Source organism: Piliocolobus tephrosceles, chromosome 2, assembly GCF_002776525.5.
Source record: "Piliocolobus tephrosceles isolate RC106 chromosome 2, ASM277652v3, whole genome shotgun sequence".
NCBI classification, from domain to species: Eukaryota; Metazoa; Chordata; class Mammalia; order Primates; family Cercopithecidae; genus Piliocolobus; species Piliocolobus tephrosceles.
This window is the reverse complement of record NC_045435.1, coordinates 152,955,878-152,983,548: the sequence shown is the minus strand read 5'-3', so window position 1 is coordinate 152,983,548 and position 27,671 is coordinate 152,955,878. Positions and strand designations below refer to the sequence as shown.

The window sequence follows — 27,671 nt, the reverse complement described above, 5'->3', positions numbered from 1 at the left end:
GTTAAAATCATTGGCTCTCTTCAAAGACCTCCCAAAACACCTGGAAGGTAGAAAGGGAAAGGCCGACTATATTTCAGTGGTTCTCAACCAGGGGTGATTTTACCTCTCAAGTCCACCACTATTATACCCACCACAGATATCTGACAATATTTACAGACATTTTTGAATGTCACCAGTGAACAGTGGGGAGGGGTGGTGCTGCTGATACTAGTGGGTAGAGACCAGGGATGCTGCAAAAATCTGGCAATGCATAGCATAGCCATTCACAAGAAATAATTATCTGGCCCTAAATTTCAGTAGTGTCAAGAGGGAGAAGCCCTGAAAAATATTTCAGCCCTGAATCAGTCAACTCTGTGCAACAAATATTCTGAATGCCTCTGTCATCTTCAAGTGGTAAGGAGGGGAAATAAATGTCACAGAAATACTTACCCTGCTTCCTGTGGAACTAGGACTGCCTTGCACCCCTTTCTGACCAGTTCTACCCTAAAAATATAATAATTCCCTCAAGATCAAAAGGCAAAAATTCTGAATAAATCATAAAGGCATCAGCCTCAAAACCTCAAGCACTATTAAAATGGCAGAATAAACATGTCATACTGTGATCATTCTGCATATTAACAGTCAGTTATACACATCCTTTAAAGAAGAAAAAAGCATAGCAACATGCACTGCTACTACATTTTCCCAAATAATATCACTTGCCAGAAACTTCATAATTTTGCTCATAAAAGTGTACCCTACTACAAAGATGCATACCAAAAAATAAAGGTCTTTTAAATGTGGTCTTGAGAGCATTTGTTCAATTACAGAAAGGTTACATATCTTACTAAATTTACTTGGATCAATAACAGAATTAATCAACTCATAGATAAAATAGATCAAATTACTTGTCTGTCTTGTTCTCCTTTGGAGCCCTTTTGTCCTTTGATGTTACTGTTTTGTCCTGGATTACCCTAGAGAAAGATTTTTAAAAGCAGTTTAGAATCCAGAAATACCAGCTTTTTCTCCAAAATGGTATGATGTTCAAGTACTAAGCTAATTTGGGTCAAGGTATAAGAGGTGCGAGAAAATTTTTCACATTTGAAACTCGCAGGATTTTGGAAAAAAAATGAAAGCAGTACTTCCTCAAATTTGAAGAAGATTTGGCAATAAATAAAGAATTAAAAGAGTGCTTGCTACATTGAGATTTTCCCTTTTCTATGATGGTAGCTTCACTGGTGCACTGGTTCAAACATTCTTAGGCTATTCCCCCAAAGGTGTAAAAAGATTCCCCTGTAACTGAGTCTACAAATAGTGAATCTGTAGGTCTGCAAGATTAGAAGTCCAATAAATAAAGCTATGGAAATGTTCTCCCAAAGGAAGCAGAAAGTCTCAACGTACCATAAGGACTCAGAAGATGGCCCTAACCCAGATAAGACACAAAAAGACTTTTCCCAAAGCCTCAGCCAACACCTATCATCCCTACTCCTAAGACAAGCATGTGCCTACAGGGTAGCAGGAAACACAAGGGGAAAGGAGATAGGAACTGTGGAGCAAGTATAAAATTCAGGGCCAACTGGGCCCTGAAAACTTACTGGATCTCCTGGGAAGCCCTTCTCTCCATACTGCCCAGGGGCACCTCTGGAACCTGGGCTGCCCTGAAAAAAATGAAATAAATTTCTGAGTTAGCTTGTAAGAGGTTTATATAATGGTGTTAAATGTGAAGTTTTGTGTGTAGGGGGGTTAATCAGATAAAATGCTCTTTGTCCTTCATCACAGTCAGATTCCCTTAGACTTCTCAAGCAGTACTAAGTCCAGTTTTAAGCCTATGGTCAGGATTATTTGTAGTGAGGCTCAGAAACTGGTAAACTTCTCATAGTCTAACATAGCACTGTCCAATAGGAGTTTCTGCAGTGATGGAAATGTTCTACATCTGCATTCATCGATATGGTAGCCATTAGCTGTATGTGGCTATTAAGCACTTAAAATGTAATCAATGCCACTAAAAAGCATAATTTCTTAATTAATTAAAATTTAACTTTTAATAATCACATGTGGTTAGTGGCTATGATATTGGACATCCTAGCCAGTCTAACAACTTCTAACATCTGTAATTAAATTGCCCACTGGAAACTTCCATAAGGATGTTCTACTGGGGGAACCAGCCCCCAATATTTCAATGTAGGTTCTTTTCTATTTTCCCTAAGTATTGGCTGGACTGATAAAGAAGGGGAAAGAGTACAAAAGAGAGAAATTTTAAAGCTGGGTGTCCGGAGGAGACATCACATGTCAGCAGGTTCCATGATGCCCCCTGAGCCGCAAAACCAGCAAGTTTTTATTAGGGGTTTCAAAAGGGGAGGGGTGTACGAATAGGGAGTGGGTCACAGAGACCACATGCTTCAAAGGCAATAAAATATCACAAGGGCAGAGAGGCAGAGTGAAATCACAAGGCCAGGGTGAAACTAGAATTACTGATGAAGATCCATGTCCTGCTGGGCACACGTTGTCATTGATAAACATCTTAACAGGAAACGGGGTTTGCAAGCAGACAACCGGTCTGACTAGAATTCGCCAGGCTGGAATTTCCTAATCCTAGTAAGCCTGGGGACGCTACAAGAGACCAGGGCATATTTCATCCCTTATCTACAACTGCATATGACAGACACTTCCAGAGCGGCCATTTTAGAGACCTCCCCCTGGGAATGCATTTGTTTTCCCAGGGTTATTCCTTGCTGAGAAAATAATTCAGCGATATTTCTCCTATTCGCTTTCTGAAAGAAGAGAAACATGACTCTCTTCTGTCCGGCCCCACAGGCAGTCAGACTTTATGGTTATTTCCCTTGTTCCCTGAAAATCGCTGTTATCCTGTTCATTTCAAGGTGCTCACACATGCTTCACAAACAATTTGTGCAGATAATGCAATCATCACAGGGTCCTGAGACGACATACATCCTCAGCTTACGAAGATGATGGGATTAAGAGATTAAAGTAAAGATAGTCATAAGAAATTATAAGAGTATTGATTGGGGAAGTGATAAATGTCCATGAAATCTTCACAATTTATGTTCTTCTGCCGTGGCTCCAGCCAGCCCCTCCCTTCGGCTTCCCTGACTTCCCGTAACATGTTCCATTGTCATCTCAAACCTAATTATTTCCAATTAAACTTGCCCAAGCCAGGATCCTTGCAGGCACATTGACTGACTCTCTATTTCCTATTCCTCTACTTGCCTATATCTGGAGATTTCAGGTCCTAGAACCAGGACTAGTGTGAGATGAGAGAGGCACCTAGGATGCAGAATTGAGGTAGCTATTTACTCCACATAATTCTGCCCCTTTTGCACCTTAGGTGTCCTGTTAGCCTCGCTTCAGTCTGAGCCCTGCTACAACTTTAGCATATTTTGTGTCTGTTCTCACTATCATTGCTTTACTTGAAGGCTTCATCACCTCTCACCTGATTTCTACAGATCTGCCTCTCATCTTTGCCTTGCATCTATGTCATCTCCAAAATATCGTCCACATTACTGCAAGTAATATTTCTAAAATGTAAATCTGATTGTGATTCTTCTGCTTAAAATCTTTCAAAGGCTCCCCATTGCCTTATGGTTAAAAACCAAGCTCTTCCACATTGCTCGCTAGTGCCCTCCCAATCTCTTGATCTCTTCCCACCACGTCTTGACCCTCACCTCCCAGTGCCTGTATTCTAATGCTCCCTCCAGGAAGAAAAACTTGGCAGTGCCCTGAACCCTCATGTTTTTGCTTATGCTACTCCCTCTGTCTGGAATGTCCTTCCTCCACATCTTTGCCTTGCTGAATTCCTGTTCTCTTCAGCTCAGAAGTCATTTCCTCCAAGAAGATTTTCTGGACAACCCCTGCCCCTAGGCTGAGTTACACGCTCTTCTCTGGACTCCCATGTAGATATCTAAAACATGACCTCAATCACATTTTATGTAAATCTATTGATATATCTGTCTCCCCAACTATACTGTGGGATCTTTGAAGACAAGGACTGTGTGGTTCACCTCTGATTCTTATTAAATAAAAATATATGCCTGGCCAATGACAGGTGCCTGGCACATGACAAGCCTGACAAATGACAGATGCTCAAAAATATTTCATAAATAAATGGATCAGAACATAAAAGTAGAGCTGCTTGAAATCAAGTAGGCACACATTAATGAGTGTTGAAATAAATGTAAAGTTAAAAAATGTTTCACAGTCATTTGCCACCACAGCCACCAAAATAATTTTGTCTCTTTCTCTTGCTTTTTTTTTCTGACATAATAAAGACAACACAGAAATTACTGACATTGACGGAAATGTTGTGGTAAAAAACAGTTGAACAAAAGAAACCACTGACAGGTAAAAGCATTCATTTTCATACATGAGAAAGATGCCCATAGAAAAACCTCGTGTGTGCTAAATTTTTCTAGGTGGAAATTCTTGAAAATTACATAGTTACCCCCTTGCTCCAATCAGGTATGCAGCACATATTCAGTATTAATAGGCCTTCATTATGTGGTTAAGTCAGTTGTAAATTTTATCCCCTATAACCACTGACACACAGCAGTTAAAACTGTCTCTGTCATCAAATTCTCCTTCTTCAATGTATTGAAAAGAAACGTGTTACCTGAGATCCTGGATCACCCTTTTCTCCTTTTATTCCAGGAAATCCATGAGAGCCCTAAAAGAATACAAGAAAAATAAAATTCCCACTTAAAAAAATTTTAGCAACCTCATGACAGTTTTATGATACTTAAAGAAATATGGCTTACCTCTTCCCCGTCAAGTCCATCAATCCCATCGTCTCCATGTCCTCCCTGAAAGACGATAATAGACAGCCGTCAGGTAAAAGCAGGTCTCTGCCACATGCTTATTGGGAAACTAATCCCATTTGGATATCAAATTAAACTAAGAAAAAATTCCAGTACCTTAGGTCCAGAAAATCCTTTGGGTCCCTGCAAAAGATGAAATATCTCTCACTGACATATCAAAGACAGAGTGTGAATTCAAAGACTGCCTCTCTAAAGTGAGTGAACATGTATTTCTTTAGTTGCTATGAGCTATACATCTACAAAGAGGTTAGAGATGGAATTTATTAATGCTAAAGACTCCTTGACATTATTAAAAAGCAGAATTAATCTGCAGACAGGAAAACTCATCTATATAACTGGATAAAGGAAAAGAGAGAGGAGTGATGGAAGAGAGAAAACAAGGGAGGAAAGGAATGGGGAGAGAGAGGGAGAGAATGTCATAGAGAATTAGAAATAACATTTACAGAAGAGCCTTACCTTCTCACCCTGCTCCCCTGGACATCCTGCAATCCCTTTATCTCCTTGGGGTCCTGCATCTCCTCGTATTCCCTAAGAAAAGGAGCACAGACAGGTACCCAAAGTGATGTTTTTGCCAGAAGCTGCCAGTGGTTTATTTTCATAGAGTTAAGACAAAGCACATGGGCACTATGAGCTTCAGAAAAAGTGAATTCTCTTCAACCTCACTCATTTACATCTGTTTTTCCCCTCTATATTCAAACATGTTTCCTGTTAATCTTCAGGGCTTTTTACGGACCCGAGATCACAAAAAGGTGCAAGAAGAGCTCAGCCACTTCCCTACCTGATCAAACAGCACAGTGGCTGCACTTTGTAGCCATATTCCAAGACTCCAGTAATTTCATCTAGGGCCCTAATGCTATCCTGGGAGAGTCAGCATTGCTGACAGTAGACTCACAAGTCAGTGCTAGGGTACTGCTACTGAGTAGAAACAGTTGCTGGAAAGTGACACTACTAGGAGAATGAGAAAGCAAAGGTGAGAAAAGCCAGTCCTCACAGGAGGAATCACCAGGTTGAAGACCCCCAAAGTCAGACTATCCATGCAGGGATGAGCACTGAAGGTCAATGATTTCTGTGTCTCCCAACAACTCTGCTTCTCCAAGGAAATATTTAAATACAGATAAATGCTAAAGTAAAATGGATCTTAAGAAAGGAACAGTTTTGTGCTTTTTGAGGGCAGGAACCCCAACTGTGTCTTTTACCATCATGTCCCTTGTGACTGGCTCATGTCTAGGTGCATAACAGGTGCTCCCATTTTGCTGCATGAATAATTAATTAGTAATGAGCTTAATTCTTGCCTTGCCAGTAAGAGAGGGAGAAAGGATTTGCCTTCATCCTGCTTTGCTTTCTTTATTCTGAGGATCATTCCCTGCAAAAGGAGGAGGCCTTGCCCATGGCCACAGGCTGAGAGGTACCTTAGCCCTATGGCTTCCCATTGCCTGGACTTTCTGCCAGAGGTGGGTTCGGCCAGGCAGGTGGATGACACTATTCACCACACTGAAAGCACTCTCATGCTAGTTTGTTAGTCTCCAAGAACCCTCGCCTCCGAGGGTACAGAGTAGGTGATTTACAGCACCCCCTTCGTGGTCATTTTGTAAACTAGGTCAGCCATTAGATTGTAGAGGAATTTATAATTGCTTGCAGATGAGAAAACAGAGGATCAAGAAGTTAGGTATCTCGTTCAAGGACCCACATCTAGGCCAATTCTTGGCAGTCTGACTCTAGAGTCTTTGCTTTCAATCCTTATAACTTGCTGCCCAGATGAGGAACTGGCCTTGATCTAAGGTGATAGAAATCCAGTCTGGATATTTTCTGAACTTTTTCCAGCCCAAACAGAGCCACCTAAGTGGTTTCAGTTTCTTCAAATTCTTTCTCATAATTTGATTGATGAGAAAGTGAGAGTTCTGGTTTTAAACATGGAGATTTGCAAACCTCTGTGCAGCGTTTGACCATGAAGCCATGCCTCCCATCTTGAGGGATGCCTTGCCTTCTTCCCTTTCCATGGAAGGGAGTATACTCCAGCCTTGGCCCAAAGCCATGTACTAAGCACTGGGTTTTAGGTCTACAGAGAGCTCCCTGGCAGATAACCTGCTGTGCCCTGCTTGCGGGTAGAGAGGAGGGTGCCCAGGTCTCTCCCACTGATAAAAACATTCCAGACTACATGTGTAAGCCTGTTTCCTCCTTACCCCAAACTTAGACTTAGTAATTGCCTCATAATTCAGACAAGGAAAAATGAAAAGAAAGGCAACCCTTCTTCCCACAAAAAAGCACAAAAATCAACATATAAACAAAATAAACATAAACATATAAAAATAAAGATATAAACAAAACTCCATCTACCCTTTTTGTATGAAAATAAGCTTTTTGTGAAAAAGAAAGTAAGAGAGTGTGTGTGTACAGTGTGTGTATAGTGGCAGGGGGGTGAGGGGGAGTCATAAAAACTTACGGGGTCTCCGTCCTCTCCCCTGTGTCCTTTGCTGCCTTTCAGACCTTGAGAACCCTGGGAAGAAAGAGAGAACAATAAATTATAGTCACCGCCCCCCACTATCAAGTCAAACTTGTGAAATCATTAGGCATTCTAAGCAAGTCCCTTCCTTCAACTTGGTTGCAGTTTTTGCAGATGTGGCTGTGAGTTTGGGGAGAATCTGACAACATCTGGAGCTGGCTTTTGTCCTTGCACTCAGCTCTGAAGCCCCTCTGCAGAAGGCGACAGTCCTGATCCTTGCGGGAGGCTGACCTTTGGAACCCACTAGCAGATGAGGCCCATAGAGCCACACCTGCGCCTGAGTGATTTGCAGGGAGGACAGTCGTGCCAGCCACAACCCTTTTAGCAGACAAACCTATAACATTTCCAAAGGGATTATTTTATTTTGTTCTGCTATTTTGAGAGCTCAAGGAAGAATAGGCACTTCCAACAACAAGACTGCATATATATAGTGGCTCCAGTGGCGCAATCGGTTAGCGCGCGGTACTTATAAGACTGCATATATTTTAATTGCAGTCATCTCTCCCTTAGCCACATGTGGTTTAACTGTGTCATGGCTTACCTGTGGCAAACATTTCATTTGAGTTTGCTTCCCCCCCCGCCCCTAACACAGGCCCAGCTGGCTGATCAGTATACTGGGGGGGTTGTGCTTCAGGAACATAATTCTAATATTGACCTGAGCAAAGTAATGGAAAAAACTGTGCGAAACAAAACATCACAGTGCAGTAAGAAGTTCAATATAAATTATCCTTCCATAAGGATGGACAGTGCAGAACTCATGAGAAAGCATTGTTGATCTCTTTTTTTAACGAAAAACTTCATTTTTATTGTGATACCTAAAATCCACTTGAAACGTACATAAAAGTGTATAAAATATGAGTGTATAGTTTATTTTAAAGTAACTTTATAGAATAATCTCATAATTTTTATATATAAGGTATATGTAGCCACCACGCAGGTCAAGAAATAGAGCATTATTGGTCCCAAGCACAGCGCCTGTCCTGAGTCACAATTCACCCCGGCCCCTCTCCACAAGGGCACTCCTGACTTCTGATAATAGTTTCTTGCCTTTTAAGAATACTTCACCAGTTAAGTATTCCTCCCTAGATACAATAACTTTTAATAAATGGAACTTTACTACATGTATTCTTCTGTGTTTTGCTTTTCTTTTGGTCCTTACCTTGTTAGTAAAGTTATTCATGTTGTTGTGTATAGCTGTAGTTCATTAATTTTCATTGGCATATTTTATTGAAAATATCATGACATATTTATTCATCCTATTGTTGTATAATATTTTATAATTTGTGTTTTAAAGGGCTATGAATCTGCAATGCTATGATCGTTTTGTGGTTCAATCTCATTCCGTGCTGATGAAGCACAACTCTTATTTATTTATTTATTTATTTTTAAGGCAATAGGGTCTCATTATGTTGCCCTGGCCGGTCTTGAACAATCAAGTGATCTTCCCACCTCAGCCTCCCAAGGAGCTGGGATTACCAGTGCAAGCTACTACACCCAGTTTCATCTCCACTATTTTTTACTTCTTACTGTCTTTCAAACTTTCTAAAACAGGTACAAAAGTATAAATTGCAAAACCAAGAAGCAACATTGCCAAGGGTATATAAGAGAAAAGGGAGTTATTCTTGCTAGCAGTATCAAAAGTGAGCTCTCCTGACCTGGATTTTATACCAAAAAAAGTCATATGAAATGTCCAAAGGAATTCCAGTAGCACGGAGTGAAGATTGTAAATTCAATCACTCAGTCTCAGTCCTACCCTTACCAAATCAAAGCACATTAGATAAAATAGTATCACAGGTGAGTGGCACCTTCATGGCTTGTGGTCCTTGGGTCCCATGAGGTCCCAGAATTCCTGGACATTTGCAGAATGTATAGCAGCAAGTCCTCTCTGCAATGTTTCCCTGGGGAAAAAAAATTAAAGCTGAGTGAATAAAAATTGTCAGAAATTTTATTTCATAAGAATTGTATTCATACAAGTCATAATCCACCACCTACAAGCCCATCTTCTCCCTTTGGATGAGGGCTGCAGAGAATAAGAGGTGCTTTCTGAATTTAACACTGCAGAGAGGGTACCAGGCACTGCACTGGCAACATCGCCTCTCCAAAGGAAATGACCTCTGTTTATAGACAGGGCACCCAGTATGTGGATGGCCATGGCCCAACTTTGCCTAAGACTTGTTGGTTTCTGGTTGACAGTCTTCTGTTTCCTGGAATTTCTGCAACACAGTTGGGGGTTTTTAAATTCAGTTATGAGTTGGTTGGTTTTTTAGTTCCTTATGCATTCATTTAGTGAGATGACAAAGAATGAAAGAACACGCAGAAACAAAATACTATGCTGTGGTCTTCCACACTTTTTTATATACTAAGGACCATGCCCTTAATTTAGTAGGGTAAAAAAAGGCAGTCTTTGAAAGTTCTCATCAAGATTCCAATTTAGTTCCCATGGCATTATGAACAACTGGGGATTTTGTTCAACAACTCACCAGGTACTGTGAGAGTTTTTTGCCCAGCTCTCTCGTTCCAATAGTCAGATGAGTCTGGTAATTGAATCCTTTTCCAAATTCAAAGCTAGAAAACTCATGATGAGCAGTTGTGTTAAGGGACACTACCAGCAGAGCATCAAGTCCTATGCGGTAAGAACCACAATATAAATAAAGCAAAGGGGTTGTACATGAAAAAGAAGAAGGCATAGTAATTCTGCTCAGTGAACATGATTTAAAGAATTGAAAAGGGGAAAAAACAAACATAAGAGGAAGGAGTACTCCTGACATGTGAAGAAACTAACGGTGAATTTGCCTGCATTTTATGAATATGCACCAGCTCTGGTCCCTGACTTTTGCATGAAATCCCCTGATAAAAGTATTCAAGAGAAACAATTTACAAATCTATAGAAAAACACTAACAGAAAACTGTGTTCCACATCTTACCACCAATGTTGGTGCAATTCTTGGACACTGGAAAGTGATTTTTAAAAAAGGGCATTATTCATGAAATAATGAATAATATTCATTCAATAATAATAAAATAAAAACTTCAGAGAGTTTTTCTGAATTTTTCTAAATGTAAATTAATGATAATTCTCAAGTTAATTCCCAATTCCAAACACCCCTGGGAGGCCAGACCCTGAGAACATGAGGAAAACCCAGGGCAATTGTCTCAGCTGAACTCCTGACCGCATCCAGTTCATTCATTAATTCATCTATTCACTCATTAATTCATTTACTAGTTCATTTACTTTATTCATCTTTTCAGTAAGCAAATTTTTAAATTATTAATAGGAGCCTATTATGCATTAATCATTGTATAATACAGAGATACAGATGAGTAAGTCAGGCTTACTTCTTTCCTTTCCAGAGTTATTGGTCTAATGGAACAGAGGGTCGAGAATTGGATAGCTGCTCTGAGAAACATCAGGGTTCTATGAAAGCCTAGAGGAGAAGCTCCTAACCCATTCTTGGAGAGTCATGGAAGGTTTCTCAGAAAAATTGATGTCGAAGCTGATTCTAAAGGATAAATGTAAGTTGGCCAATGGAAGGAACCAGAGAAGGAAGACGGAGAGAGTACCTGGGGAGGAAAGGAAACAGAGGAAGCTCTAGGCAAGGACAGAGAAATGAGGCTGTAAAGTACATTGGAGGCCAGGCACAGTGGCTCACACCTGTAATTCCAGCACTTTGGGAAGCCGAGGTGGGTGGATCACCTGAGGTCAGGTATTTGAGACCAGCGAACTGGTCAACAACATGGTGAAACCCCACCTCTACTAAAAAAAAAAAAAAAAAAGTAGTCAGGCATGATGATGGGCACCTGTAATCCCAGTTACTCAGGAGGCTGAGGAGGGAGAATTGCTTGAACCCAGGAGGCAGAGGTTGCAGCGAGCCAAGATTGTGTCACTGCACTCCAGCCTGGGCAACAAGAACAAAAATCCATCTAAAAAAATTACATATATGTATAACCATGGAGGAAGAATGGTGAAAATAGTTTCATATGCCTGGAATGCTGAATATAAGAAATAATTTGGCTGAGCACGGTGGCTCACTCCTGTAATCCCAGCACTTTGGGACGCTGAGGTGGGCAGATCACAAGATCAGTAAATCGAGACCATCCTGGCTAACACGGTGAAACATCATCTCTACTAAAAATACAAACAAATAGCTGAGCGTGGTGGTAGGCACCTGTAGTGCCAGCTACTCAGGAGTCTGAGGCAAGAGAATGGCATGAACCCGGGAGGCAGAGCTTGCAGTGAGTCGAGATTGGCCCACTGCACTCCAGCCTGGGTGACAAAGCAAGACTCCATCTCATAGATAGATAAATAAATAAATAAATAAATAAATAAATAAATAAATAAATAAATAAATAAAGGCTGAAATTGGAAGCAGAGGCCAGGTTCTGCAACGCTCCCAGGCCATGTCAAGGAATTTGATCTATATTCCAAGAACAATGAGAAGGTATTGAAGGGATCTGTGCAGAGAAAGAGACACGCCAAGCAATAAAACAGATCGTATTGTGGCCTTTAGTGAGGTTTCCTGTGGAAGCTGAACCCTAGAAGCCAGTCTGGGCTACACCAAGGAATTCTTAAACAATGCATCTCATTTGACAATTAGTGGAGTCTTCCATCGCTGCATCCTACTCTCAACTTCTGCATTGAGCTTCCGGCTCAGTCTGAAGCTATGACATGGACAGAAAATATATAGTGAGAAGCGCTTTTCCAAATCCATGTTGCTATCTTTCATATGGAAAATAAGAAACAGTAGGAGCTGTCTCGGGTCAGGTTCTCTAGAACTGGAATCTGAGAGAGGATTTTGTATGTATGTGGTATCTGTATTGAGAGAAAGACCAGGAAAGGGAAGGAGATGTTGCAACTAGGAATACATCTCAATAAAGTCTTAGCCTTTGCCTGATTCATGAGGGACTCTGGAGTGCAAATTGTACTGGAGTTGATCCATTTGAGCAAGAGTGCCAGATTTTTGTATCCCTATATCATAGTTGCCCCCCACCACCACCAGCGTGCAGCATGGTAACCCCACACCCATTCCAAGCACACCCAGGTATATGGTTCAGGTCAATCAAGGGCATATGTCTATACAGAAGGTCATAAGTCTAAGTACTTGGCCATAGCATTTGCAGCATTTTGGGGAGGAGTGTGAGGGCTGGTCAAGAGGGGATTAGACGAGGTATCAACAGCCTCTGCTACAAGTAGCCAGGCAGATCTCAACATCTACAGCATCTGAGTAAAGGTAGAGACTTGTTAAGCACATTCCATGCTTCACTGTTTAAATTTTCAACTCAGCCGGGTGCAGTGGCTCATGCCTGTAATCCCAACACTTTGGGAGGCCGAGTTGGGCAGATCACAAGGTCAGGAGATCAAGACCACCCTGGCTAACACAGTGAAACCCCATCTCTACTAAAAATACAAAAAATTAGCCAGGCGCCTGTAGTCCTAGCTACTCAGGAGGTTGAGGCAGGTGAATGGCGTGAACCCGGGAGGTGGAGCTTGCAGTGAGCTGAGATCGCGCCACTGCACTCCAGCCTGGGCAACAGACCAAGACTCCATCTCAAAACAAAACAAAAAAAAAATTCTACTCAGTACCTGCTTAGCCTGTCTGATTGATTTTCAAGCATTATGTTGCTTTCACTCTGGAGACCGTCTGAAAAAATAAGCAGCACCTAGAGAAATAAGAAAATGGTGTGGTGTAAAAGCTACATATATAATTGGGGAATGAAGAGAAAATGGAAGAATGTGGAGATGGGAGATAGAATGTAATATGGATACCTGGCCCCAGGATGCAGATTTATTCTTAAATGTGTCCCAAAGAGACTGCAAGAACTGTGCGTTCAGATGAGTTGGCCCACTGACATTGACTTGCAGCAAGCTGTCAAACACCGCTTTCTGATAGATCTGGAACTTGGCAGGGGATTCTTGGTCATTGTTCACCTTAAATGCCAAACTCTCCTGCACCTCTGTGCCAGCCCCACAGTTCACCCCCCTGATAGAGCTGATGTCTTCTAAGATTCCTGGGAGGTAGGATTCCAGCTGGGGGTGGCCCTGGAACAAAGGCTGCCCCTGCACATGAGTGGAGATGTCAAACCCAACCACTATGTCCATAAAGCAATCTGGAAACCAAGGGAACAGAGTCAAGATTAATGAGTAGACAGGAGTAAGGAAGGAGAGACAGGGCAGAAGAAATGAGCACTGCCATGCCCCAGAGCTAGAGGGTCTCTAGTCTCCAAAAAGTGTTCAAGAAGGAAGATATTGGCTGCTTTATCATATGCATATATGTGTGTATGTACATCACATATATATATATATGATACCAACATATATCACAGGGGTTTTCTCTGTCCCCTTTAAAATATTAAAACTTCCAATAGCTATTTGAAGTTCAAACTATAGTTTAGTCTCATCCTCAGTGACTCTGTTGTGTGTGTGCCACGCATGTGGGCATGCATTTTAATGGTGACATATTTTAATTCATATAATCAGAATACATTAAAGTTTTGAGCTGTCTTTTCAGATTATTTAAGTTTTAGAGATCACAAACACAGATGGCTGTAAATGCAGGTAGATAAGATAGATGATTCAAGTGGGCAGAGTGTGAGGAAAATAAACTCGAGAACAATGACCCATTTCTGGGTCTGTTCGCTGTTCAGTTCCAGCTGAGAGTAGCTCTGTGGGAAATGGGGCCTAGTGTTGTCAGATATTCTGATTTTTCAAAGAGGAGCCTGATGTCTACATTTTCAATGTAGAACCTTCAGTGTGAATGCTGTCAACTAATTTAGCAACTCATCAACACTGGATGCAACAAACAAACTGCAACTGCAAGCTGCCAGTTGGTTACTCTGATCCTGCCCAGTTACTCATTTTACAGATGAGGAATCAGTGATGTGTGGAGGTTGTTGCCACCGAACCAGAGTTAGAACTCTGGCTTTCTGATTCCAGGCCCAGGGCTCTTTCCACCACTGTAATCTGCCTCCACTTGAGCACCACAAATGGGACATATAAGATATGGAGAGTCTGGAAAGACTAACACATTTTGTTAAAGAAGTGACTTCAATCGTAACACCTCTAGAAATGTAAGAACTCTAAGGAATTTCTGCATGTTGTGCAAATTCCACAAACCGTTATCATTCGCTACTGTTTCCTTACATGCTGTCCTCCCAACCCCTAGCCTCAAATTTAGAGAAGCTGAGTCCCCTGTGGCCAATCTCAGCTGGAGCTGAACGGTGGCATTCCTGTGAGATGCATCATTGTTTTCCAGTTCACTGTCCTCATACTCTACTCACTTGACTCATCTCCATTACCCCCCTGGTCTTTGCAGCCATGTGCCTTTGTGACCTCTGGCTTAAATAACCTCCAAGGACAATTCAGATCGTCAGTAGCCTATGATTATATGAATGTAATCATTAAAAGAAGAAAAATACACTGTACACACACACACACACACACACACACACCACGAGTCCCTTACAAGATGGTTTAACAAAGGTACAATAGTAAAACTTCCAGTCAGCAAATGTTTATTTTACTGACTTCCTGCTGATGCAGGGCATTTACTAGGAGGACAGAAATAGGAGACAGAGATCTAGGTGCTAAAAGGAGAATAAACACTGGATTGCTGTGAGGGAACAGGGCTGACCAGAGGACACAGCCTTTGAGGGAGGCTGAGTTATCCAAACTTCCTGGAAGCAGAGAAGTCTCGTATCATTGTACCATAAGTGAGATATTCTCACTAAATATATGTTCTAAATATATGCTCTGCTAGAGCTAGCCCATTAGACACCCTTGGGAAATGGAGAAATGAGGTTTCCATGGAAGAAAACCAAACAAGGAGCACTTATTGGTTTTCCCGCAGCTCTGGCAAATTTCACGGACGATCCTTTTTCTCACATCCACATTCTTTAACTTATCAAAGTCTTGAAAAGTGATTATTTTTTCAGAATTGCCTGTTATTGACAGAAGCTGTTCCTTAGACACATCTCCTATGCCCAAAACCAGGACACAAATTCCAAGGTCCTTCAGGGTTTTTACTGCATCTGCCACATTATAGTGAGGATCTCCAGATGTGATAACAACCAAAGTTTGGGGGACACCAGCATTTCTTCTCCCACCAGCATATAGATTAAACATGTTGCTCACTTTTTTAAGGGCAAAGTCAATTCTCGGAAACCCACTGCTCTTGGAGACATTCTGAATTTGATTCTTCCACTGGGTTTTAGTCAGAGAGTTTTTCAACTCAATAATACTCTGGTAGTTGCTTCCAAATTGAGCCATACCAATTTTCATTCTTTGAGACTGAATGTCAAAATTATCAATTAAGTCTGACAAGAAAGTTGTCATGGTAACAAAATCTGAATTCGATACCCTGTCAGAGCCATCGCAAAGGAAAATCACATCAGCTTCCTGAAGACTACAGACTGCAATAGAAAAAAGAATAAATTATTTTCCTCATGAATCATTCTAAATTTTTCCTTTCCTCATATACTTAAATTGCTTTACTAAATACTTCAATTGCTTTACATTAGCAAATTGAGATAAGTTAACAAGAGAAAGAATCACTGATTGATCCTCAAAAAGAAGAAAAAATAGCAAGAGGAGGAAAGATTAGAGAGTTTTTTCAAAGTTTAATTATTTATACAATCCATTTGAAAAGACACTGAAAGCTAATCAGAGAAAGAAAGTAATAAGTTTGAATAAATTTCATGTACTCATTAAAAGGTTATTACAAAGGCTAGACATCCCTTCAAAACACCAAGATTGGGACATTTAGCCCATCAAGATAACAGTACTTACTTACTGTACTATTATTAGTACTCCTATTACTATTCATGTTATCACTTTACATCCATATTGAGGAGTAGCATTTTAAAAATGCTTTTGGCACATAATAACAACATTAATATTCACAACCACCTTACGACTAATTATTCTAATTTTATAAATATAGAAATAGGATTTAGAGGTTAAGTGATTCATATAAGAGCACACAGTTACTATGGAGTGGAGCTGGTATCTGGACCTCTAGATCCTTTTTACCCTTAAATTTAGCACTTTTTTCTACTGCAATGCTTTTTAAAAATACCATGACTCAAATGTTAGAATTTCTCAGAAGAAGTGTGAATGCCTAGTAAATAGAGCATACGGTCAACTCCCTGAAGTCCAATCTGAAATGTCCCAAAATCGAAGGGACATTTCTATACTCACTTCCAACCAAACTCAATGGCTGTGGTAGGAGCAGCACTACGGTGATTACTAAAGGTAATTGAGACAGTAGGTTACTCACGGTCACACAATTCCTTGTAAGTGTGGTGTGGCAGACACACAGACGGTGGCTGCCTGGATAGACCTGCAAGGAAGAACTTACTTCCCAGCTATGGGAGTATGGGCAGGCAGTAGACAGCTTCTAGCTGTCAGCACTTTCAGGGTCTGACTCACTATAGAGAGATGCCTTGCCAAAAGTCATGCCCTTCTTAGGGCCACCACGTCCAGGCACAAAGTGGGAAGGGAGTTCTCCCTCAGTCCCAGCTGTTTCAGGCTGATGCTGGACAGCTCTCATGGGCAATATTTGCTTCAGAGCTCTCTGCTAGGTTTGGAGCTTTGTTTAGCTTATGTCACTATTTTGAGTTATTTGGTCCATCTTGCTTTCCCTATTTATTTTACAGGTGTGGATTCCTAATAAACATCTTGCATCCCAAACTCCATTTCAGCACTACCTCAAAAATGTAGCCATGGGACATGAGAATAAAACAGCCTTCACACTCCTAGGAAAAGACTGTAGTCTTAGTAATGTACTAGCTTTGGAGGACACCCCAAACAAATGCGATTAAGCCTGCCTGCAGAGCTTGTAGTCTTGTGACAGATACAGGTAGGAAAACAGCAAACATGTGTCAATTGCTACCACTTGGAAAATAGAAGGTGTGAGAGTTGGGGGATACAGTGGGGACATGAGGTCAGGTTTTGGGCCAGGAAACTAGCACACAAAGACTGAAACTTGACAGAAAAGTGAGATGTAGGCAGGCACAGTGGTGGGCTGGAGTGGTCATGGTGGGCAGGATAGTGTGCACAAAGATGTGGAGGAATTTCAGAAGGACGGGGTAGATTTGAAGAGGAGAGAGGTGATCAGTGAGCTTGGGGAGGTGGGTAGGGGCTAGATAGAGCTCACGAGTTTGGAAATTGTTCCAAAGGCACAGGGAGGCCTCTAAAAAAACAAAAAACAAAAAACTGTAAGCAGAAGAGTGACCGCATCCAGTGTGTAGGAGAAAGAACACTCAGTGTTAAGTGGACTGGCAGGTGTCAGGACTGAGGGAGGGAAGCCTGCGCTTCAGGGTGAGAGTCCAGGGAGAGGAAGGAATGGGCAGAAGAACTGGGGTGGTCCTGCTGTCTTGAGAAAAATCATAATTTTCCTTGGGTGAAGATGATACCATCATTCAATATCTGAAACCAAGAAGATGAATTAATTGTTTACTTAAGTAAGGTAAAGCTATGGTGGTCAGGCATAGTTTTATTTAGCCAAGCAAATGCTGATCTGACACAGGATTTGAGGGAAGGTTTTGTCTGGAGTTGGACAAGTTACAAATATGGAAGTGGGTTAATGTCAGTTTTAGAAACATGATTTGTATTAGTTACAAAAGTGAGCTTCTTATTGGTAGAAAGGAAGGAATAAACGAGGAAAGAAACAAGAGAAAGGAGGGAAGAAGGAAGCAAAGAAGAAAGGAAATTCAAAAGTTGATTATTTCATTTGCCAGATTGGGAGGACTGGGTCAGTACACAAATCACAAGAATTCGGACCTTCCAATTAGGCACAGCAGCCCTTCCTGGGTTACTTATCAGTCTCTACTGCTTTTGAGACCACAAGTGGCAAATCTCACCCTGTCCTCACTTAAATGTGATGTCACCAGCCTACCAACTTCGATGGTAGCTGGTAATCATCTCAGTTCCCTTCCCTCCCTGTTTCTCTCAGCCAGCTTCCATTACCCCACATTCAACTCTCATATCCTGCCCTCTGTTCTGGTGGCACTTACACAGAAAAGCACATCAGACCACTTGAATTTTGATGTCTCTCTAGAATGCCTATGATCCCATTTAGAGGGCCTGGATATTTGAAGACAAAAGTCTATCCATTTAAACCATGAAACTTTCCACTTGAGTTTGGCCTGAAACTGATGTCCAGTGGCTACACTGAGACCATTAACCAAATGGAGCACGATGAGCAGCCATTACATGGGGTAAGGTGAATACGACCCTAAGAAGAATTTCTTTCTGCCAGAAAAAGGCAACAGAGTAGCAAAATGCCAGGGAATGCATCTGGAACTTTCCTGTATAATCTCTTCAGTGCATGCTGTGGTGGGAAGGAAACTTTGGGATCTTGTTCAATCAACTCATTTCTTTTAGAGATGAGAAAACTGATAGCCTGAGCAGAGAAATGTTCAGTCCATAACATCCAGGCAATCGGAGACCTGAGACTTACGATCTACTTTTTATTTAAATTTTTATTGCTACCCCCATAGAAACTTTAAAAGTAACAACTTACCTTCTGGTGCTTCAGTATACATACTTTCTTGAACAAGTGTGATAACATCTTTCAGTTTGTCAAAATTATCTACATAGATAGTATTGTTTTTATTCCCTGCCATACCCTCAAGTTCCTTTTGGTTGGCCTTTCCTACACCCACTGCAAAGATGGTGATGCCTTTGTCTCTCAGTTCTGATGCTGTGTCATTGAGCTGATCATGGTCACGAGATTTCCCATCAGTGATGACAATCAGCATCTGCTTCACATTTTCCTTGATGCGGCTGCCATGCTCCTCTGTAAACAGGGCATTTGCATGCTTGAGAGCCTTGGCAGTGTAGGTGTTCCCTCCAGTGTCCCTGCGCATCCTTAGATTCTCAATTATTGCTGATCTGTTTGAGTACGTATTAAGGTAGAAAAGGATGTTAGGTTGGTCAGAGTATTTGAGGGCTCCAAACTGAACTCCGTTTCTACCAACATCTGCTTTCTTCACCAAATGGATAGTTAGGTTAATCATGTGATCTTGATATTGTTTTTTTAATGCTACCTGAGTGATCCAGCACAAACACAACGTCTAGTCCTGTAATCCTTTTACAATCTGAAAGAAGACGAAAACAGGAGTCACAAACTTTCTGCAGTGCATTCTACACAGGGTGCTGAGAAGGGAAGCAAACTAGCATTTGCTGTGAGTCTACTATGTGTCAGACACTACATCTCACTTAGTTCTTAGAGGTGGCTGCTGCCATTTTATAGAAAAAAAAAAAAAAAAAAAAAAGGCCAAGGCTCAGAGAAGTGCAACTTGCCTACATCATGACTCCAAGGACATTTGTACCCTATCTATATCACTCCAGGATCAGTGGTCCTTATGCCACACCACTCTATTTTGCTATATCTCATTAGGACTTGTAACGTCTTTTACTAAGCAGGCTTTCAACTGAAAGGCAATGTTAGAAGCTAGTTCAACGTCAATGTAATGGTAAGACATACTGATGTTTGCCAAACTGACCTGCTATCATGGAAAGCTCAGGAGCTCACTGTATAACTTGGTGGTTTTACCCTACTTCCTCTGGCTCCAGGTATCTTTGGACCCTCGGGTACACAAACCATCCCTGTGTATCATGTCTCTCTGCAGTTATTTATGCTTTTCTCCCTGACGTTTTCAATTAGAACTCAGAAAGGAGTGGCCCCAAGTAGGAGGAGAGCAAAAACTCCTATCACTTCTTCCCTGACCCCAAACCCTCCTCCACATTATAAGACAAGTGACTGTTTTGGCTGGCTTTCCGAAGTGTGGACTCTTTCCCCACTCTTTTCCTTCCCTCAATAACTTATGCACATGTATTCCAAAGATTTGCTTTCTCCACTTTCCACCTGCCTAGCTAATTGTCAACTCTTATTTCTAATAATAAAGTCTTAAATTTTCTAAGTTGCTGATACTGTGAATATCCCCAGGTTGTATCTGTAAAACCCTTGGTCAATGACCCACTCAGAACTGGTGACTAGTCATGACCTGATACTTAGGAGACAATCTAATGCATGAGTCAGATGAATTTCAGGTTATGCTGTAGACAAGACCTCCACATTTACATTTATCAAAATGAAGAAATGCCAAGAAGAGCCTTGCAGGTTTCAAAGTTGAAGCTATAGCCTTTAGGCACACCTCCCAACATTATCAAGAGTTTTGGAATCACTGCCACCTTTGGGGGAAGAAAAAAATTCCAATTAAGCGGTTACCAAGGAAACTTTAGAACTATCACCTAACACTTACATGTTTATAAGACATTTTGTTAAGTTTCTGGAAATTCCACATGCACAATTCTGATGAATAAAGTCCAATGAAAATCTCTATGTTGCCAGAGGAACAACACAAAACAAACTTACTTTGGTTTGTTTTCTTAGTTGTATCCAAAACACAGAAAATAGCACATGATAGATTTTAAAACATAGGTGTTTTAGTCTATGTGTGGATTGAGAGAAAGCTCTCATTCAAAAGACATTAAAATTGATAGGCTCAAACTGAAGGTTGTGCAGTACAATTTTAAAAGCACTACAATTTGTAAGAATAAAATGATGACCTCAAGTAATCAGAAAAGTGACAAATTACAATTTTCCAAAGGGATGGATACATGAACAGACAAATATAAAATATCCAGTTGATAGAGGTTAAGAATAATAATGTGAAGTAATGAAAATAAACTATCTTTAAGATACCCAGGGTTTTCTTGGTGGGTGGTGCTTAGGATACTAGATAAAATTTAACTAAAAGAAAGATGAAATTGTATTTCTAGTTATTTTCTGCTTAACAATGGCTACAGATAGCCAAGAAACAATTCTAGAAAATAATTTGGGATTCAAAACTGGCTCTGGAAAATCCAGGTATGTGGGTGTTAAACATTTGGAAGTTTAAAGTAAAATTCTGGGATCTTTTTGGAATATACTTGAAGTCACCAATGCCATACTAACTTGTGCCAAACTAGATGCCAAAATTGTTAGTCTGAAACATCCCTAGAGGTCACAGGTATTTTAATATAACATAAAGAAGACTAAAACTTAACATTAAAGTCCAGGCGGAGGCCAGGACCAGAGTGCCATATACTGTTTCTCATTGTAAAGTCAACAGCTCACATCCTTGAGTCCTGACAGATAACAGGGGCACTTACCATGGAGAGCACACACACGAAAGACAAGTTTCCTTTCTAGTGCCTTCAGATGATTGAAGTTCTCAATGTGAAAAACTAGGCTGCCATCTGCACTGATCTCTTCTAGCTGAGATCTATTGGCATTGTATACTCCTACAGAGAAGACGGTCACATCTTTGCCCCGAAGAATTCTAGCAGGATCTCTCACATCATCCTAAGCTACTCCATCTGTGATGAGGATGAGAAATTTTTTGGCTCCCAAATGGGCCCCCTTTGAGTGGGTGAAGTATTGACCTACAAAATTTAGTACCTTTCCAGTGAAAGTGCCTTCATTGATGAGAGACATTCTATCAATTGCATCAGAAATTTCTTGCCGTGTAAAGTATCTATTGAGCTGGAACTCTTCCTTAGTTTTATCACTGAACTGAACAACGCCAATCTGGGTTTTGTCTGCACCAATTTGAATCTTAGTTAACAGATTTTTCATGAAGATTTTCATTTTCCTAAAATTTTCATTTCCTATACTCCAAGAACTGTCCACCAGAAACATGATGTCAGCCTTCATGACTTCACATCCTGCATGTTACAAAAGAAAAAAAGATCAGAAATAACCAGGTTGGAATGGTTCTCAAAAAGTGGCATTAAGGCAGAAACAAATGCATTAATGTGAAAACATTGAAAATTAACTCAAGCAACTGTTGTTACGTTTGAAAATTGTATTTGCTTCTTTAGTAGAAGCTAGTTGACTAGAACCCTGAAGCAGAAATGCAACTTCCAAAATGTGTATTTATTCATTCATTCATGCATGCATAACTCATTTATTCATATTTAATTAATTGATTCATAATTTTGAGGTGTATAAAATGCCAAGCATCCAGCCATGTGTTAAGGATGCAGTAGTGATACAAAAAAGGAACCAGAGCCAAAGCAATCAATTCCTTGCACTCATAGTACTAACACTCCAGGGTTTTATGTATATTCTGGAGAAACACAATTTCAAATAATTTTTAAACAGCATTATTTTCTGGGATAATTCTAAGTGATTTCATAAACACTATAAATCAATATTAGAAATTGAACAAAAAGTTTTTACTAGAGATAAGTGCTTCAGTAAGCACATACTCATTCAACATGGACTGTTCCTTTATATATAAACTTTAGACAGCCTGATTGGAAATGAACATATACATATGTACATATACACACACACATATATACACACATATGTATGTACATTCATTGTTCTATATATAATATAGACATATGTACATATATAAAACCAATTTCTATAATCTATTAAAAACAGTATTAATTCATGATACATATGTTTTGCATATATATAATATGTAAATATATTATCTTTAGCATATATCTTTTTAGTCTTAATCCCTTTTTCTATCTGTAATCTCTCCCTTCCTTCCTCTTACAGTTTCTCCCTCAACACTCTGAAGTCTATCCCATACTTCCTGAAAATAAACACAGCATCAGCCATATATTTAAAAAATGAAAAGATGTTAACTATTACTTAATAAATGTGTAAGGTCACATTCTGATCCACCAGGAGGACTATACTACCATTTTAAGATTCAAGCTGCCTCAGAACCATCTTGAAAGTCATGAGAGGAGTAATTGCTGAAGATGTTTGTAGCCTTGATAGAGTGGCCTTGACCACTGTGGTGAAGTGTGGAAGATTCTCTTCCATGTAACACATATAAAAGAAATAGGCTTTTACATACAGTTTAGTATTCACAGGATCTACCTCCTGGTATCTATTTGTGACAGAAACTACTTCATGTCCCTGAATGTCTATCTTTCCATTCTTCTATGTTAATAAAATTTTAGATAGGCAGATGATTGTCCATCTAAAGATTATATTTCCCAGCCTGCCTTGAAGCTAGCTGTGGTGTTGTGTCTAAGTTTTAACCAAAAGGTATGAGTAAAAGTGATCTGGTCACTTCTGGGTCTTACATTAAAACAGTTGAGTGTGGTAGGCTCCCTTGGTCCTTTCTCCCTTTCCATGGACAGGAGGTGATAAGAACCGGATCTTCAGTTTTGACCTAAAGATGGAAGCTATGTGTTGAGGATGGAACACATAGCCTCTCTACTAGACCTGGACTATTCACCCTAAACTATGATGTAAGAGAAAAATGAGATTCTGTGCTGTGTAGTCTGGGGTCTTTTCGCTATTGCAGCTTAACCTGCACCCTATTAATACACCGTGCCTCACTTCATCTGCATCTGCTCTGAGACTCGTTAGTGTTTTTCTAGCTCTGGAAGCTTTGGCTCCTTTGTTTTCCTGCTTCTCTGACAGCCATTTTATGACTCATTTCCTTGTCCACAACTTATCTCCTCCTCCAGGCATGATAGTGCTCAGGCTGACTACTTCAACTGCAACTACCTGAAGTGCAAGGGATATACTGTACCTCCCTAGATTGGTCCAGGACCTTCTCCCTTGAAAGGATCTGAGATACAACCTACTTTATGCTTCCTGGAATCCTTTTACTTTTCTTAGCATCAACTCCAGGAAACATTGGGGAATCTTTTATTCTTGCACTCTTTCTAAGACATCCTAAAGACCCAACTCTGTTACTGTCTGTAACAGGGAGGAAAATGAACAAAATTGTTACTTACTTAGGATTTTGTTATTAATGCTATTTATTTGCTTACTTATTTTTTATTTTTGTTTTTTAGTGGCTCAGGGAAAATTCAAACATGTGTTCACTTTAGTAAGTTCAAATAAGTGAGAATTCTCTTCCTTTCCTCATCAGTGAACACCTTAATCACTTTCTGCAACAGCTAACTGTTGTGTAGCGCTTACTATGTTCCAGGCACTCCTCTAACTGCTCCATGTGTGTTATCACCATTAAGCTTCACAATAAGCCTACAAACAAGGAAACCAAGGCAAGTAGACAGTAACTTATTCAAGGTCATGGCTAATCAGTGGTAAACTAGGGTGTGAACCTTGACTCTGACTCTAGCATCTTTCCTCTTTACCAGTAAATTAATGTGCTTCTCAGCAGGCAATATTTTCATGTGCTAATACTAGCAATCAACACATACCATCTTAACTAATAAGTGGTGTAAGTGGCCATTATTAATAATAGAAATAACAAACAACGAGATACGGAAATTTGCAAAATTGTTTCTCCTAACTTTTTGTACTTAATCTCTAATTAGAACAAAAATGCAAATATGTGTTTTTGTTATAAAGAAAAATGAACAATTATTACATATATACTTGATATGCATTTAATATAAAAATAATGGTCGGCATTTATGGTGCTCAACCTATAAGGATTCTCTGATGTAGGTGTTATCCTCATTTTATAAATGACAATGTTCCAGGCTCAAGTGGAAGTATGTGAGACAAACCCTAAGCTATCTAGAGCCAAAGTCCATTTCCCTTCCGCTGTACCCAAGTGTGCACACACAAACACTGTACTTCCCCTGTACTCATCTGTGTATGCACATACATAAACACACGCACACCTCACATGCAGAATAGAATCTTTTTCACTTCACAGTGGTGGGCTTTATCAAGGCCCCAACATTCTTAGCAATTTTCCCACTTATGACTTCCAAGATCGCCTTGGGGCAACTGTTTATAGAGAGATTCTCCAGTCTTGGCATTTGGTTTAAAAGTGAGGGGCTGAATCGCCCCATGGAGATAAAGGAAGCTAGCAAAATGTTATCCAGACAGCTGGTCACATCAGGCCTTGTCTCAGCCTGGCCATTAATCTGCCTAAAGCAATTGATGAAATGTGGAGAATAAAGCCTTTTTTGTTTTGCTTACCTTTTTCAGTGCAGATTTCACGAACAACTTCATTTTTTATGCTTTTCAAGGCGTCAAAGTTCTGCCCAAAGCTAACCCTTTCTTCTTTCCCAGCAATTTCTTGTAGTTCTATTTTATTAGCTGCCCCAATGCCAACTGCATGAATGGTGATTTGCTCAGCCCTTAGTCTCTCAGCAGGTTCCACGACTCTGTCCATGGACATCCCATCAGTCAACACAATGAGGTAACAGGGAACCTTGCTCATTCTATCCTTACTTCCATTTTTTATTATCTGTAGCATGTAATCCAGAGCTTTCCCAGTATAAGTTCTACCAGTTAGTTGCTTAATGTTAAAAATAGCCTTTCTTAAGTCAATGTCATTAGAATAGTCAGTGATATAAAATTCTACTTCTGTATTATCTGAATACTGCACAACTCCAACTCGGACTTTGTCTGGGCCAATGCTAAACATTTCTGTCGCTTCCAACATAAATCTCTTGATTTGCTCAAACTCTTTCTCCTGGATGCTGCTTGAGCCATCAATGAGGAAATGGATATCAGCCTCTTTGGTATCCACACAGCCTGGAAAACAAAGTGTATTCTCTGTAAATTAGAGAACCTAGAGAGAACTTTGCAAGAGGGTTTGTGAAGTAACATGAGGTTGAGGCATTTCTAAAGAATGAAGATTTCATTTTTACATAGAGCCTGCACACTTCATTAAGCACACTCATGCCCATTTTCTCCTTTGAAATGTACAACAACCTTGTGAGAAAATTGAAACAGGGCAAAACGTAGTGGTTTGTCTAAGGTCACGTAACCAGTAAATTAAAGAGTAAAGACCAAATTCCCGAGACCCAAGGCTCCAAGTTAGTTTTTCTAGCATTGACACTTGCCTTCTTAGACAGTTTATGTCCTATCATTTCTTGAAAAAAGGCATGGGATTGACGACCTTCTACTCTTACTTCACCAATAATCTCTTCTTCCCAGAGCAACTAGAACAAGATATTTAAAGCTAAACTTAGATCACATTGTTCTTCCTCTTAAATGATCTATCATTGCATTTGGAACTTAAAAACTAAAACTTGGCCTTATTTTGTCTCCCGCTTTTCTCTCTGACCCTATTTCCAGCAATTCTTCATCTCACTCACTGTGCTCCAACCACACTGGGCTTCATTCTGTTTTTAGAATGTGTCCCTGGGTCTTTGCACGTACCCTCCTCTCTTCTTGAAATATTATTTCCCCCAAATATTCACATGGCTGCTTCCTTCTCATCATGGATGTTATCAAGTCGTCTCTTAAAAAAGGTCTTCACTTCCCCCTGTCTAAAGCACACCTGTCATTGTCTATCTTCTCACAGTGTTTATTTTATGTTACTTTCTGAAGTTACCTTCTTCATTTGTTCATGAGCATGGCCTGTTTCTTACCACAGAATGTAATCCATGAGGACAAAGACTTTGTTTATTTCTCTGCTTCTGCCCAGTAGGCCTGGCATATCATAGGAGTTTGATTTGTTTTTTTTAATAAAATACTTCTCAATGTTCCTTCCTTTGTTAAGCTGAATCTATGAAAAACTACTTTTGTTTTCTTAGCAGTCTGTTTACTACTTTATGTAGTCATTCATAGAAACCGGTTAAGAGAAATAACATATTTTCAAAATTTTGGGTTGTGTTTGTCATTATCTGGTTTTCTTGACAGCTCTTAGGTAATTTGTAGCTATTGACACTACTTCAGCCCACAGCAGGTGCTCCTTAGGAAATCGGATATACTGAAAAGAAATCTGACCCTGAGAAATGAACTATAAAATCAATACATAAAGCATTAGGGCAAAGATAAGTGGTTATCTGCAGAAGACAGGATTGATCCCAGGCCAACAAAACTTGACAGTAACCAGAATGCATTAATTTATATATCTAATAAAGAAGAATTAAGTCTTGAGCAAAAGAAAGGTAGTGGTGATCAGCAATGAGGGAGAGAAAAATGTGAGTAGGTAACTGCAGCAATGCCCATCCATCCCTGCCTAGGGCTGTGCTATCTAATACACTAGCCACTAGTCACATGTTGCCATTAAATTGTAAATCTAAACTATCCAACATCAAATAAAATTAAAAGTCATCTCCTTGAATACACTACCTACATTTCAAGTACTTAACAGCTCCATATAACTAGCAGCTACCTTATTAGACAGCATAGACAGAGAATATTTCTATCACTACAAAATTTCAATTAAACAGTGCCAAAGAATGTGTCCCTTGGCTCAAGGCCTCACCTGTGCACTCATATATACAGATATATATAAAAATATAGATGTATGTATTTAATTTTAAAGTAGAAACATCTGCCCAATTGAATGCTACTAAACATTTCAATTATAAAACTATAATAACTCTCTTGTTCTGATTCCACAACCCCACGCAGACTTTTGATTACAATTTAGCTTCTAATTTGGCATGTCTA

At 40.0% G+C, this 27,671-nt stretch overlaps 1 protein-coding gene across 1 annotated transcript in view; it reads right to left on the bottom strand.

The window, feature by feature from the left end:
* COL6A5 (collagen type VI alpha 5 chain) overlaps positions 1 to 27,671 on the bottom strand; it is a 93,596-nt gene that overhangs the window by 56,617 nt on the left and 9,308 nt on the right. Inside the window, 18 exon segments of the mRNA XM_023207395.1 lie at positions 426 to 483; positions 888 to 953; positions 1,575 to 1,637; positions 4,607 to 4,660; positions 4,752 to 4,796; positions 4,908 to 4,934; positions 5,268 to 5,339; positions 7,252 to 7,305; positions 9,117 to 9,209; positions 9,792 to 9,934; positions 10,126 to 10,130; positions 12,893 to 12,969; positions 13,076 to 13,416; positions 15,124 to 15,717; positions 18,831 to 19,347; positions 19,349 to 19,407; positions 21,467 to 22,021; positions 25,239 to 25,799. Of these exon segments, the coding sequence (XP_023063163.1) occupies positions 426 to 483; positions 888 to 953; positions 1,575 to 1,637; positions 4,607 to 4,660; positions 4,752 to 4,796; positions 4,908 to 4,934; positions 5,268 to 5,339; positions 7,252 to 7,305; positions 9,117 to 9,209; positions 9,792 to 9,934; positions 10,126 to 10,130; positions 12,893 to 12,969; positions 13,076 to 13,416; positions 15,124 to 15,717; positions 18,831 to 19,347; positions 19,349 to 19,407; positions 21,467 to 22,021; positions 25,239 to 25,799 (3,384 nt within the window).